At 41.7% G+C, this 16,325-nt stretch overlaps 1 protein-coding gene across 5 annotated transcripts in view; it reads right to left on the bottom strand.

The window, feature by feature from the left end:
- Nucleotides 1-16,325, bottom strand: part of arhgef12a (Rho guanine nucleotide exchange factor (GEF) 12a) — a 39,513-nt gene extending 23,188 nt beyond the window's left edge. For 2 of the 5 annotated variants that reach the window (XM_073483380.1, XM_073483388.1), the window contains exons 1-3: nucleotides 14,957-16,325; nucleotides 1,350-1,370; nucleotides 343-434 (exon numbers count right to left, since the gene is read on the bottom strand). In XM_073483380.1, coding sequence (XP_073339481.1) covers nucleotides 343-434; nucleotides 1,350-1,370; nucleotides 14,957-14,988 — 145 coding nt within the window. In that variant the 5' untranslated portion in view covers nucleotides 14,989-16,325. The remainder of the gene's footprint in view (nucleotides 1-342; nucleotides 435-1,349; nucleotides 1,371-14,956) is intronic. The other 3 variants (XM_073483365.1, XM_073483356.1, XM_073483373.1) reach the window with 3 other exon arrangements.

The raw sequence follows: 16,325 nt of genomic DNA, 5'->3' as shown, positions 1-16,325 counted from the left end.
ATGAATGTAAAGTTGCCAAAGAGAGAACAAAACATGAGCAAGATACACACACCACCTTTCACCATCCCAGCATGCCTTGTGCATTGAGCAAACCATCATCAGCACAATTGTTTTATGAGACTGTTTGTGTGTGTGTTAGAGAGAGAAAAAGGGAGAGAAAGACAAAGAGAATGGGTGAGAGAGACAGAAAATGTATGAGGCCGTCAGATAAAGTGATGCATACAGAGATACAGGGACAGGATGGAAAAGAGGAAAGAGTATGTGACAGAGAATAAAAGAAAAAGAGTGAATAAGAAGAACAGAACAGGAGTAAAAGGCTGAAGAGGAAAAATGGGAAGTTACCTGTAGGGTCAAACTCATTGGAGGGAAGTGAGGTTTTGTCACTTTTGGGTTTCTTGTCCGGGGGGTGGTCTTTACTGAGAATGCTGCTGGTTCTAGAGGAAGAGAAGCACCCATGAGAAACAGGTAAACCCACCACAAACAATCCTGTGTCCAGGATATGCTGTCATATAAAACTAACGTTTGGGGTAGTTTTGGACAGTTGGTCGAATAAAAGAAGCAATCCCAAATGGGATGAGAATCTTCAGCTTCGTGTTTTGTTTTTTGTTTTTTTACATTTTATAGACTTAATGATTAACCATAAAAATAACTAGCAGTTTCATCGATTATGGAAATCATCGTTAACTGCAGCCCTACATAAACCTGTCGTCTTTATGAGAAGGATTTTTTTTTCAAAGGCAGTATCACTGCATCACTCTGTTCTGCCTGCCTGCATATGCACAAGCTGCAGGCAAGTGAAGGTTCAGGAGGAATTACACCAACACACAGACCCAACAATTGTTCACTTCAGCATTGAGAATAATGTGGCTAGAGGACCTCCTAGTGTATGAATCATGCTGAGTGTGTCTACTGTATAATGTGACAGCCAGAGAGGATGTGGAGCCGCTCTGCTGAGCACCCAGGGAGCAAGGCCAGAGAAAGGACGCTCCTCAGAGGAGGTGCTACGAGGCCAGACTCCGGCTTGAACCTCGGGAGGCTATGTATGGCTGCCTCTGCATATACCGGCCCCAACTGTGAAAGGCCACTGTTCTGTTCACAGTGAAAGGCAGTGATGGGCCGCCCTCAGAAGAGGGACCCCTTTGTCCCTAACACTGTGTGTGTATGTGTGTGTGTACATGAGTGAGATGGGGGAGTGGAGAGGGTATGTTTGGTCCAAACTCTGAAGACTTCTGTGTTGCAGCACACCAGTCTGAGTAAAACCTGCCTCATCTGGAGCACTGGAGTGTATGTGTGTGTGGCCACAGGATTACCTACACATAAGCAGAATATAAGAAAATAGAGATTCTTACCTGTTTGCTTTCTTGGGAAACCTGCAAAATAAAACAGAACAACTATCAATATCTGACAGAAGTGACCTGACAAACTATTACTATAATAAAGTCAAGAAAAGCAGAGCTGTTTATGAAAAACAAGATGCCAAGCTGACAGCTTCTCCTGAGGCCCATATACTGGTAAACATTATAATCCTGATCAAGCATCAGAGTTCTTCAGCTGCAGATTAAAGCCTTTTCCAGGTCAAATGTCCTCCGCCTCTCAGATCTCAGCTGTGTGCACATTTGTGTGAGTGTGTGTGTGTGTAGTTGTGCGCCGTGATTTAGTTCCTGACAGACATCAGGACTTGACTGTAATAATCATATCCGAATCACATCCATGGCCTGTTTCCTTCGAGGCAGCATGCCCCAAGACTGATTACTGCCGCAGAGAGATGTAGTGATGAAATAACTTTGGGCTACCGTCAGCAGAAAGAAAGGGTTAGAAAAAGGTGATGTTTTCCAGGAAGTGTTAAAGATTTGTGTATTGACTTGCTGTTTGGCAGACGGCAGATACTGCACTGTAGATTTAATTCTCGCAGTACGTGTTTGATCTCATCTTTAAGGCTAGAGCCTTATGGAGTCCAAGTTAGCTCAGAGTGAATTTTTTATACACAGAAAGTTCTTAACTTAAATTCTACATTTAAGACCTAACGTAGAAGTGCAGTGGACTGAAAAGAGAGTGCAAATAAGCATCAGTAGGAGTGAGCATGTCACAAAACCTGACCCTGCTGGACCGGGCAATTCTTACTTAAGAAACAATTTTGACTCCAGTAATCCATGAACAATAAATCGGACTTATGCCACACGTTAAAATCTGTAATAAGCCCCTCTATGTTCTAGGTTAACCGTAACTAACTGAGGGACCTTATGGAAATCTATTCCAATGCAATATTAATCATATATTTTATCAGTAATGCACTTTCCACTGAAAGGAAAATCTACTGAGCACTCATAAAGTTAGTGCCAACTATCTCTGTGGCCCCTCAGCTACAGACAGAGTGAGCCATGTTTTGCCATTCTTCTTCATGTAGTATGAAAAACCACTTCAACTGGGCTAAAAGTTATATAGCTGCATAGATACCATAAAGCCTAAATTTAGATTCAGTTTTATTATTTTTTTATTGTGATGAAGTAGAAAGCATGGAAAAGGTTGATGTCTCAGCCAGGAAACCCTACAAAACAAATACCTTTTCATACTTTATTGTAAAGCCCACATCTTATTTGCTAGTCGGGACAACGGTTCATTTCAAGTAAGGTTTGACGCCATAAAACTTTCTGAATAAGTCTACAAAATGCTTGAAAATGTAAAATAGACAAAGGCAATAAGGAATGGGATGTAACTCTGAACTGCTCTTCTTTAAAATCGAAACACAGTTAGTGTTATACTACAAAACACTAGTAAGAATTAACTCCACATTTTAGAACACCGATCTTCCGTAATAGGGAGGTCTCACGGCTAACTAGCCCACATTAACTCTCTTTCTCCTGGCGACAGTGTGTCCCATTCAGAGCCATGCAGGGGCAGCTGAATGGCCCGTTTATGAAAGTGCCTCAGACTGTAATAAGTTCCAGAGCCTACAGCAGAAAAAAAAGACTAGCTTTAAGGAGCCCACTCCCTAAGAAACCTCTGACTTGGAGAGATGGAAAAGTCAGCACATAAACACACACACTGAACTGGGACATGTGTACGCACAAGCCCGGGGATGGCAAAACTGAGTAGGCCGATGTTGTTCTTGGTTGATCGTACAGGAACAACTGAAAACATGACAGGCAAATTGAGTTCTAAGACGTGGATGATGCATCAGGCTGTCTATAATGTCTATGCTGAACCCTACTTATGAATCATGCTCTCAAAAATAATGTAGTAGTGTTTTGTCACTGTTAAAAGAGAGCAGAACAGTTCAAAGAGAACTGAGAAGGCATTTTGATTCCAATTATATCATGCGGTATATATCCCAAATAACCATGGGACCATGAAATGACCTGCCTAAGACACATGTCAGGCCTAAAGAGAGGTTATGAAGAAAGATAGCAGCAGTGAACGGAAACAAGAGCACATATTAGGAAAGAAAAAGCATGTTAAGAAACAACATTAATGATACTGAAGGATGTACTTAAGTGAAAAGCCTGAACATTTATGTCAGTTTAGCCAAAAAGAGCAACAGAAAAATTTTGCATTGTGACGTGATAGGACTTTCTGTTGGGTGTATTTCAAGGATATCAAAACCATAATAATACATTTACTGTAACATTTCTTCACATACTAGGTAGCGTTTCTAAATGACAAACCAAAAATATCCTGCTGCAGAGAAGCCTGAAACTGCCAGGCCTCTGGTAGAAGTTGTTGAAAACACACAAACACACCACTCCAGGGCTTGACAGTAAAAGTTCCCTTGTTTCCCCTGGCAACCAGATCTGGATCACTCTTAACCGCTTTTAAAAGGTCTGGATGCCCTTGTTGACAACCACTTCTCCACTAATAATATAAAGACAAAGGTGGGCTAAAATAAATATAAAAAATAAAAAATATAGCTTCTAACTAAGAACAACTTTCCGCCTTGGTAGATGAGAGTGCTGCTGTCACACTGATTTCCACACTAAACCAGCTAAACTGAGTGTGGGGGAAAAATAAAAAAAACAGGCATCACAGCTACACAACAAAGCTTTACTGATAGTGAGAGTCAAACATGTCTGAAAAAGATGAAGAAACGTCATCAGGACAAAAGAAACTGTACTTCAGAGTATACAATTGTTTGTGTAGGGCAACATTGTGTTAAAAACTGCATAGACAAAAAGGATTGACAAAGATGGTGGGAACCAATCAAGCAAAACAAAAGTAATGGACAAACACGAGTATCCAGGAAGTTGACAAGTGCTGCCACCTTATATAATCCATCTTTGCAGCAATGCAAAATGAATTTAGTTAAACTCATTTATCATGTATCCCTGTTTGTGCCTATAGACAAAAGCCTGACCAATACATCGGTTGCATTTATCTTTGTCGTAAGTGTTTGATAACAACATCTGAGGGATCACTGCAAAGAATAAGTGTATATTGGCCAATATACTGACAGAAAATGTTTTTACTCCCTACTATCCGTATCAGCCCACAAACTCGAGTGTTGGTTGGGCTCTACTGTACACAGTAGAGAATAGGGTCCTCATAACTAACACGCACACAATATTAGCCTACTTACAGTAGTTATTTAACAATAAGTCTCCAAGGACAAACTCTGTGCTTTTTACCTCCTCCTCAGAGCTACTGTGAGAGTTCTCTGAGACAGAGATGATGACAGCTTTTTTGAAATGGCAAAGGGAAATCAGAAAAAGGCAGGTACTTTCAGTGAGGAAGTAAAAGTGTTCTTTGGTTGAAAATGAGAAATTCACAAATACCATACTGTATTTCAAGGCAGTATCACCACAAACTCAGTGTCTACTACAGCACTCTGCAGCAACTCTTCGCCTGTATGTAACAAGCAGCTAATGACAACTCAAGTCATCACGCCTGATTTATGTAGTGGCAACACAAATAAACGGAAAGCCTTACAAGCCTCATGAATTCACATTTGGTTTCACTTTCTCTTCAGATACAGAAAGGGTTCATAGATACACATTTACAGTTTACTCGTCTTGTCAAAGTCGACATGTTAACTCATGCCTTACAGTAAAATTATCATGTTGCATTTCTCTGTTTACACTGCTATGCACTGTCCTGCCCTTTTGAATTTCCTGGCAACCACAGAGACTGGAAGTTAGACACACATTTCTTTAGATTAATCAGAATTTATCTTAAAATCATGATATTTTGATATTAACTTTTTTGTTATAGCCCAGTAAACATATAATAGCAGCAAGCAAAAGCACTGTTGGCTTCACCCTGATGTATCAGTTGTCATTCCGATACATTTAATCTTCAATTACTTGAGCAATGCATGTTTATGACCGCACGCATTGCTGTCCAAAATAGGTTTGGTGTCATAGCTATGAGGGTGGCTGAATAACTTTCATAACTGTTCATTGGGAGGATTTTACCTTAGCTCAGGCTAATAGCTGAGGTTGTTAAGTCATACGTTCCACCACAGCAGTCAACTGTACTGTACGTACTCCGTTGTAGTTTCCATGGGAAACAAAACAGTATACTTGTGACAGTAGAGGAGAAGTTTGCTACAGTGGCCGTGTATCTGGATGGAAACAGAATCCAGTCACTGCAAAGCTGACTGGTCAACCAGGGCAATGTTTCCTTGAGTTATCACTGACACTCAGTCATGGCTCACATAACTTCACAGTGTATCTCTAGTGAACTATCACAATGTCTCCACATTGGCAGTGAATTCCCTGTCCAGTAGACAACACTAGTTTATTGTTCTATGCCCTGATGCTAATACTTACATACTAACACTCTATTACCGTATACAGAACAATAAACAACTTAACTAAATAATTGAGAAAACGGTGGGTCAATTCATTGGTAGGCGACAGACAGAAAATTAATTTTCAAAAGCAATTTTGTTTATCTATTAATCGCTGAAGAAAAAAAAATCCTACATTCTCAAATGGGAGAGAGTGCTACTCAGTCTTCTTTGACAGTATACTCTAAAGATTTGGACTGTTAATCTGCAAACTAGCAGTTTTAACAGGTCAGCTTGGGCTTAATAAAAAGTGATTATCAGGATGTAACCCCTGAAAAGCATGTGATTAAATCATGAACGTGAACCGTAAAACAGTATTCATAGGCTTAAATAACTAAGTCAAGCTAGATCAATACGCAGCCTGTAGAAGCTTTGCTCTGCTGCAGGCAGCACTTTAAAAATGTTTTCTTGGTAATGCATAAGAAAACAAACAAACTTGGACATCGAGTATTACAAACACTTGCTGCTGGTCTACTTGTGTGAATTTAAGTTTACACTTTTTTAGACAAGAGATGATATGTTGATCTAGTGGAAACTATGTTCTGAAAACCTACAGACAGCGTTTAGGAATCAATTTTCCTCAGCTCATTCAATTCTTCAGATCCAGCTATAAAAGTCTGAGCTGGGACCTCTTCCTGGACGGGGCCATTAAACTTGCAGCGAGTGAGAAAAGGGCGAAAGAAGGCAGAGTCAGAAAAGGGTGGGATAGGAGGGAGGGGCAGTACTGGAGCGGGCCTGGGCTTGAATGCTCCATTGAGGTTTGGTGTTTTGATGGAAAACTGTGGCAGAGCGGGGCCAACTGCAGCAACAGTGGCAGGGAGAGAGGCCCGGGACCAGACCAGACCATGGAGAGAGAGAGAGAGCGAGAAAAAGTAGCGAAGGAGGGAGGGACAAACAGCCCTGAGGGAGCGGGACTCTCTCTGACACACAGCCATTTCTGTGAAAGGATCTCCCCAAACTGAAGAGGAAGGAAAACAGCGAACAATAAGGAACTAGACCAACTCATGGAAGATTCAGGGGAAGCACTTGAAGTTATTCTCAGTTCCTCTTCCAATCAGTAAAAGCAAATATAGACCAATGACTAAAGTTCAAACCTGAGTTGAATTATGTGCAACTACTATTCAATATATAAAAGAGCCAAGACAAAAACAAGAACCTCAAACTAATCACGAGGATAAAAGTTGTCTGGACACAACCGACGTAACCAAGTTATACTATACTAAAGTAGTGTCAGACTTGTAATGTATGGAGTTGTTGCAGTAATCTGGAGTTTCCTACTAGAAGCAGAGCGACACAGCTCATAGCACAGGTGTTGTTGGGACTGGGAGAGGTGGGGCCCGTCTGAAACTGGGAGAGGACTGTTTTGGGAGTTGCCTGCAGGCTGCACAAATCTGACTGAGCTGAGGTGTGTTCAATTCCAAGATAACCTTGCACGCTGCAAAACATCATCAGATGTTAGATTACACCGGAAAATGGAGATAGAGCTGGAGTGTAATTCTGTAGTGACGGCATCCTTCAGCTGGGTTTTGTGCTGATTCATGCCACTGGTCTGCTGAGCACCCTATGGAACTAGTAATATTTTCTTTTCAGCCAGCCAGCCATTCATGCCACCTCCTTAAAACCGCTCTGAGTCTATCTCAATGGTGTAATGATACAGTCTCTTGAGCAGCCTGATTCATGCCCGCAGCCTGCCAATGGGAGAGAGCACACACACAGACATTGTGCTTGTTATCTAATCTATATACCTGAGTCACACAATGTGGGTGCACACACAAACACACAGCCAGCATGACGTCATCGCTTTCCACTCCCTGCAACTGAGAAAGAAGTAGTCTACACCCACACAGTGATACTCCTTTAAACACCCTTCTGTATTACACTCTAATATCAAAACACTTGTGTCACTCTCAACGTGTGACCTTAGCAGTGTATCCATGTACCATTGTTTATGTTGTGATATTGATTTTAAAGAAAGGTAGCATTAAGTGAGTGTATGACAGAGAGAGAGACAGACAGACAGAGACAGAGAGAGAGACAGAGAGAGAGAGAGAGAGAGAGAGAGAGAGGTGTGGCGTGTTGAGAGACAAGAGCAATAGCTCTGGAGCTCAAGCTACAGCCTCAGGGGGAAAACAGTGCCCTTTCTGCCCCAATAAACCTCATCAGGATTCCTGACATGAGGTCCGGGGGATAGACATTTCTTCACGCTATGCTGTCTGCTGTCCTCCAGTACTGGGAAAGGAAAAGAGGTGGTTCAACATGCTACACTGTCCACACTGCTGCCGGTCATGAGCCCTGCAACTAAACCTGGGAACTTTACTAATCCTTTTTAGTTCAGGTTGATCTTCAAAAGGGTTGTCCTGTTGAGAACTGGGCGGCATGGCTTTAAAATAATATTGCGAGGTCTTTAGGGTATATTGCGATACACAGTATACATCTCAATATTTTGAAACCTTCTCAAAAGCTATTCATAAATGCTAAGACTGGGTGATAATCAAATATCAAAATATTTTTGAAAAAAAAAATCTCTATATCAATATTGTGACAATATGACACAATGAGATTTTGATAAATAATCATCAGCTATGTAGATATAATGGCTAAGTCAATAAAGGCAAGCATTAAAACAAGTAGAACTGTCTGATAAGTTCAAATTAAGTTCACTTTAATAGAAGTGGGAATAACAGAGCAACAAACGCTACGATGCATGATAACAATAGTATCACGATACAACGATTCTGCAATAATCGATACACTGCAAGAAACTCATCCAACGATCAACATCATGATATCTGTCTAACTGAAGAATACAAAATACCCTTAACCTGTTAAGAAGCCTCCATTTTGGGTCTCTCCTCGAAAATGACATGGCCATAATTAGCAGAGTGTACCTCTGCAACTACAAGGTGTATTTGAATAATCAAGGTATCATTATAAAGGGAACACTTGAAATATTTGTTCAGATATGTAAGTATAAGTATATACGTCACCGAGTCTGAGTAAATATCTGCTCGGGCTAACAGTTTAAAGTTATCACCATTTCTTGTGCAGTGATTTAAGTGAAAAAACGCATGCATTTGTAACTTTATTCCTGTTTCTTTTGCATTTCTTTTACATTAAAATGTCTTATTGGGTGCATCTAAATTATGTGCTGGTGCACCTAAATACTCAACAGTGCAAGAAGAATAAAAACTCTAGAGCCCTGATTCACTGCATTGTGGTAACAGTTTCAGAGAATACGACATGAACTGAGAACATCATTCCAATGTAAAATAGCCATAAACTGGCAAAAGGCCGAACTGCCAGAAAGCAGAACAGTTATGGAGTTAAAATCTTGAAAGGAAGGACATGACTATGACTCATTAAAATCTGTGTAAAAATAAGTTTAAATAAGTTTAGAACACAACAACAATCTATGATCAAAATATAAACCTGTTGATCAATTTAGCTGTTAACTTTAGTCATACACTATAGGATATGTGGGTAGGGTACCTCTGCCAGCTGCACATGGACCCCTGGAATGACAGACTTTGTGGGTATGATTTGGTATCCTGCAATGATCTCAAAATGTTTTAATGTCTGTCAAATGCAGACCTAAGATGATATCCAAGCTGATGCAACCTGTGGTAAAAGCACATTACTGATGCCTCATTCTCTCCAAAGCTACAAAATGTTCCATCTACTACACTACTCTCATTAAAAAAATCTGCAAGATGATACTGAGTGATTCATCACTGAAGGAAAACATTGGACATTCGCAAGAATATTCTGAGATTGTGAAAGGTGCAACGATTTATAGTACATTCACTTTTTCTTCCTCGCCTTCATGCTATCAAAGCGGATTGAAGTCATTCAGAGAGCTGCGTCTTCCACTTAGCTTGACTGCAGTTTGGTGACAGAAAGTGATCTGAAGTGTGTTCTTGTAGAGAAAGTGTAGGGGTGTGTTAGTCTGTCTAGTCACCCCTGAATCAGCAGAAACAGGCAGTAAGATTAATCACAGTGCAGCAGCAGGTTGCCCGTCTCTCTCTCGACGATACAGCCTCTCCGAGCATGCAGAGACAACATTCAATTAGAGCATCCCCATTCTGAGACCCAGGGAAGGGGAGTCTCAACATGTCACATAAATCACATCCAATCATCTACAGCGGAGATGCTGCTTTTTAACGTCAACTATCTACTGCCTGGTATATCAGACAAAGACTGAGCATGCTGTACATGTGCACTTATAAAATATGTATATTTAGAGAATCAACGTGGAGTGAAATAAGGAGTTTAACAGCAAGAAATATCAGATATATCTCCAGCCTCCCATGTCTTGGGCCACTGAGCAGTCTGCAGAATATCATGGCTTCACAAGTGCCACAGTTAGCTTGAAGGCACTAGCCCAGTTCAGTGCAACAAACCCCTTACATGGACATGTGAGGACGTGACACTCGGGTAAGACAGCTCTCTGCCCTTGTCCCCTTTTTCTCTATTGTAGTCATCCTGTCTTTTGTGAAGTGAAAGTAATGTTTAGGCCCTGAAGCTCTCTTGGCTAAACAGGGCAGGATTGTAGAGGGTGTCCACAAGCATCAGCATCACAGGGATGGGTGATAGACCCCCCAACTCCCCCAGCACTCAGAGCCCCAGCTAATGCCCAGACTTCACCAACTCTCCAACATCACCACCCCTGGGGCATCGCCTATTTCTTTTCCTCTCTGCCATCTCTATCTCTTCTTCTATCCCAGTGTCCATTTCTTTCCTTTTCGCCAGGCTGGATGTAACTCAGATAAGAAAAGAAGAATTATTAAGACCCCCAAAAAGACACACAAAAGAGACCCAGGTCAAACCATTTCCACCTGTCCAATTTGAAATTGATGAAGGCAAATTTGTTGTAGCTGTAAATTCTCCCTACCTTGGAGGCATAATAAAAATGTGGAGATGATGGTAGAAAGGGAATGACTGAAGTAAAGACTGGAATAAAAGATGGATGGGATTGAGAGAGAGTGTGAAACATAGTGAAATGGGACCAGAGTATGGTGAGAGTTGGTGTGTGCCTGCCAAAGTGACGTCCAGGTGTGAGCAGAGTCTTCATAAGGTCCTCATTTACATCCAATAAATAAAGAAATCTAAAAATCTGGCCAGTCATCTGGGGCAGACTGTCAATAGGTTTCAACCAAAAGGATAACTTGATATTGATTGAATATAAAACTGCCCACCTTGACTAAAATGTGACCATGTCATCAATACCAAAACCTAGTTCCAGGGCATCGTGTTCAATGCATCACTGACAACTGTAATTGCAACAGGAGAATAACTCCAGAGTGGCATAAGGTGAGATCACAACATAGTAGGATGACGCAGCACTTAATTAGTACTGGCGTTTAAAACTATAATTCACATTAGTGAGAAGATGGAATAAATGTGTCAGGTGAGACATAAGACAGGACACAGCTCCGCCGCTGCAGGAGGAAGCGACTGATTATGGAAAGAAGTCAGAGCACCAGTGTTATGGATCAACTAGCTTCCCTTTTAACCAGTGATTAATGCCTGAATTTCTGTGGATGGCTGTGGTGATGGCGGATAGATATAACATCTAGAGTAGCTGTACTTATAAATGCCATATTTTTTTCTCTCTTTCTTTAAATGTAAAAATAATATTCTCTTCCAAGTCTTCGACACACAATGCAACCTACAATAACTTATAACTTTAATCTTGAATGTGACAAAAACACAGATTCATAACAAGATTAGAGACCCGGCCGTGGTACAAAATGATAACAAATCAATACTGTAATCCAGTTAGCCAACAAGCTGCTTCTCCTTTTCCGCTGTGCGTATGAAAGTCATGAAGCCACTCATAATCTATAAATACCATAATGAACAAGGTCACCTTATGACAACTAACAACTATGCATTTGCAACGGATCAATCTGGGCTTCTTCGAGCTTTCATACTTGCCCATGGAGGGCAAAGTCAAAGAAACACCTTTCCGTATAACACAGCACCACCAAAAACCACAACCTCCAACGTCACAATGAAATTGAATCCAGACCTCTCTGACACAATCTGAACCAATTCTTAACATGATACTCTTTATAAAGATAAGATTTATGGCAGAGCTGTTGTTTGACTACTGTTTCTTTGGCATTTTCGTATACACAACCACCGTACTGCAACAGGGCCATACTGTTAAAAAGATCTAAATTGGGTGGCATGCTGACAACCTAAAAAATGCTGTGACTGAGATTTTACGGTAAAAGAAAGGCCTTCAGGCTACCATAACCAGGGTTAAGGAATGGTTAGAAATTAGTCAATGCTTTGTCTGCCCCTACCTTCGGGGAATATCAAACTCTTTCCAAATTTTCATATTGGAGAAGCTGGAACGATGACATATTTGGCGTTTTTGCTAAATAGGCTAATATTCTGTGGATTGACTGATGTTTAATCTATTAATCGGGAGACAGCTCAACAAAGTGCATTATAACCCCAAATTAACATCATGGCATTATCCAGGAGTTCTTTGTTAGTCAGCAACTGGCTTTGCCTACTTTCCATAAGATACATACAATTATGAAGGTGTGTACCCTACCTAACCCGCCCTACCTGGATGTGACATGGTATCTTATAGCTGCAAACCTTTTTGACCCCAATGTTAAGTTTTTCCCAACTGCAAAAGTTTTATCTCATCCTTTCAGTTGCAGGAAATATGTTAAAATATATGAATACCTCCATTCTCCACTGCATGCTGAGCTGCAGTTCTGATCAGAGCTTCAAATGACTTCTGGATACTCATTTTAATGCACAGTTCAGAGCAGCTGACACAGCTTCCCCAGCATCAGTGCTGACTAGATGGAGAAGGGGCATACTGCATTATAAGGGAGGGATGCCAAATACAAGAGACGCATACAAGCAGCTGTCAGAGGTACTCATGAAAACATTGATCATGAGGACTTCTGATTTATCGATTAACCCTTTGAGTTATTCATCCAAGCATATGCTGGATGCAGAATCTGACATTTGTTGCTTTTCTCCGTTTAATTCAACAATCTGAAGACATCACAGTGGGCTCTGTTTTGTTGTGGCCATTCTGGCATGACAGTTTCCATTAAATATGCTCAATAGTTACATTTGAATCAATAATAATCAATCAACTCAATTAATGCCAAACTTGTTAGTTGCAGACATAACCTTACACTTTGCCTCCAATAGGGTAACAGTGAAGACATACTCCAACCAGCCTCCCTGAATGTACCTGACCTACACTGACAGACCTGGAGAGGAACATACAGCGGACAGCCAGTTTGCTCCCACTGAAAGCTATTGTTTACTATTAGTGATGTCACCAGCACCACTTCCCGGGAGGGCCTCAGGGGGGGTGGGAAAAACGTGGAGATCAGCAGAACTCTATGACAAAGAGCTAACAGCACACTAAACTGACCCATCGGCTGGCGGCCCAACCCCAATAGATGCTGGATGCATGCTCCCACCGTGGCCAACAGAGCGAAAACAAAATGCACAACACCACATGCATAGAGGGAGGGAACGTAAAGACAGGGATATAGAGATGGACTTAAGGAGGGAGGGAGAAAGACAACAGCACTAATCAATAAAGCCATTATCAGCACCCACTGTGGAAAAACAACCTCGAGAACTGCAGAGGTATAAACAACAACTCAGATCACAGGCCCGCTTTAATTTTTCTGCAACAGAGGGACAGAGCAGGTTGCTTGCATGGCCTACAGACTGCTGTCACACACACTGTTTTGCATTTTTTGTTTTGCATTATCATAATGGCTGGTCTGCATCATGCTCTACTGGTAGAGTTACAAATATGACCTTTAGGACCAAAACAAACAGATTAACAAATTTACTCTGGAGGTATCAACACGCTTTGACTAAAGGGAAGATGAATAGAAAGCAGATTTGTGTATCACCGACTCAAGACTTCTCATGCAGCAGCAAATCTGTGTTGACCAAATAGACTGTATGATATTACATAAGACACACTGCACTGTCTAACAGCAATGGCAACCTCAGATTAGGTGCTTCATGGCATCAGGGGTATCTCTGTGATTTATTTGATTATGAATTGCAGTTTAAATTCAATACAGGTGATAGAAATGTACCGATTTGTCCAAGCAACCAGACATAATATGATATCTGCACCGGTTTAGCCAGTAATAGTGCCATGTGCAATGATGTGGTAATACTATTTCAAAAAAAAACAAACAACACACACACACACACAAAACAAACAGCACCATAATAGCAGTTGGTGCCAGCCACTGTTGCCATCATTGCAGTGGGGGAGGGGGGTCATGCAAAATGGGGTTGGGCTTTAGCCTCTAGCTGGTGCCCTAGCCATGAGGATATTTCAGATCCCAACCTGTGCAGTAAAGCTTCCCTCTGCTCTGAATCTACCGAGCACATTCCAGTCTATTGGCCTGCTGTCCTCGCAGGTATGTGGGATTCAGGTGGGATGTGATGTAATGCAGCAGCTTCACTTCTCACTGCCAGAGCAAATCAAATTGAGAATAGAAACCTCTTTATCCTCCAGGTACAAAAACATAGAGGAATTCATGACAACTCATATCTCGACGGATGATCCGTCTCTGCCATTTAGTGTGCTCTTAAGGCCATGACACATTATTTAGCCCTCTGGTCTCAGTGTCCAATCTTTGAGTTGACAGATGCCTCGGATAAGGTGATTACTCGACGGAGCTAGGGTTTTGTCTAAATCCAGAGATTGTTTTAATAGGTGTTGGAGAAGGTTAGCTTTAAAGGCTTAGCTGTAATAGTGATGTTGAAAGGTGTACAGGGATCACAGACGACTGTTCCCTGGCACACAAACAGTGGCAGGCCTTCTCTCACTCCTTGGACAACTAGTACTTTACTGTCTGCACTGAACTCCATTACCCATGCTGAGATCAGCAGAGTTTCCATCAAGATCTCTGATGTCCTCCCTTAGTAATTAGATTGTATAACACAGTTATTACCGAGCACATCACCACAAAGAAGTGCTTTACTTGGACCATGTAAAACATATTTTCATCTGACTGTGGCTTGTGTTTCACATCCAGATCATCCTAACCCAATCAAGGAACTTTAACAAGATGTTGTATTTTACTGCTCTGAAAACTCAATTTATGAAAGTGGAGTGCTGTCATGGAATAGAAAGATGGTTGTACACTGTACCTGTCAGTGAAGCTGGACTGTGTGTCACTCATTGGGCTTCCGGTTCTAGATTTGCAGCAAATTATATCCGATTAACATTTTCCAGAGTGTGATGACACGATTTCCTGGGGCGTCCTTCTCTGGCATTCGTCTGAAGTAGGCAAGGATTTTGAGAATGGTGTTGAGCATAAATTAACTGAGGGGTTTCTTCGAGGCACGTCCAAACACTGTAGAGGGCAAAAAAATACTACCTGTGTGCTGTCTTTTAGCAAATACTCCTTGTCAAAATGCAACAGCAGGGAGGAATATACAGTGCAGACCTTAAAAATGAATCGGGCCCTCTGTCGTATTAGCTGTACAGTCAGACGATATCCCACCCCGGCAATAAACAATATTTTGGCAACAACAATAAATAAACTGCGCCAGCTGGCACAAGTTGTCGTGCATGTATGAACTCCGTGTGTGAATCCTTTGCATTCACATCCCAGTTTTCCGCCGATATGAAATGTGTAAACAATCTGTATTCCAATGTAATAGACACCTTGGCCCAGCGATGCAGTCCGTCTGCCACCACCCCTGCTCGGCTGAATGGCCTCGGTTCCTAAATGATCGTTGAAGATGCTGGAAATTCCTCCAGTCCCATTTGGTATTCCCTGCTCCCAGAAATGCCTGTCTGTGGCTGTGGGGAGGACGACTCTCCCGTGACCATGAGAATCGCTCGACAGCGAGTTTAAACGACCCGTGTTACACACTAGCAAAACAACCGCAGCTAATGTTATACCGGCGTAAGACGTTATAGATTCAAAACGAGAAAAATGGTCAGATGGTCGATTAAAAAAAAGCACATTGGGTTTTTTTTTTTTTTTTTTTGTTTTTTAGGAAGTCCTTTCTCACGGCAAGCTGGCTGTTGAGTCTCGCCAGCTACCCGCTAACAAAACAGATGAGCTCTTTCAGCAGAAAACTTTGCTTCGTATGCTCTTGTTTCGAGTGCAAACTAAGCAAACTCCCCGTTCACAACAATGAGCCGGCCAACGACTGAAAATATATATACAACACGGCATGAATGTTGTCTGGCTTCCGATATGTCTCCGCGTTGTGTCCTTCAAAAAGTCTCCTTGGGGCAAAGAAAATCCAGTGAAGTCGGTTAGCACAGCGCGACGTTCCTTGACTCCATGTTTCCAGAATTCAGTCGTTTCTCGGCAGAATTCCCGTGGATGGACGCGGGCTAGCTTATGTGGCCAGCTAACGGGACATAAAGTCTCGCCAGTCCTCTGTAAACAACGACGAAAACACACCGAGGCGCTGAAAACTTTTAGCGAACACCAAACGCTATTTTTTTCCAACGCGAGGCGTCATTTGTACAGGAGTATAACTCGCGGAGAGGTTCCCA

The sequence above is a fragment of the Pagrus major genome, chromosome 2 (genome assembly GCF_040436345.1).
Source record: "Pagrus major chromosome 2, Pma_NU_1.0".
NCBI lineage: Eukaryota > Metazoa > Chordata > Actinopteri > Spariformes > Sparidae > Pagrus > Pagrus major.
The sequence above is the reverse complement of the archived record's forward strand: the minus strand, read 5'-3'. Positions and strand labels throughout refer to the sequence as shown.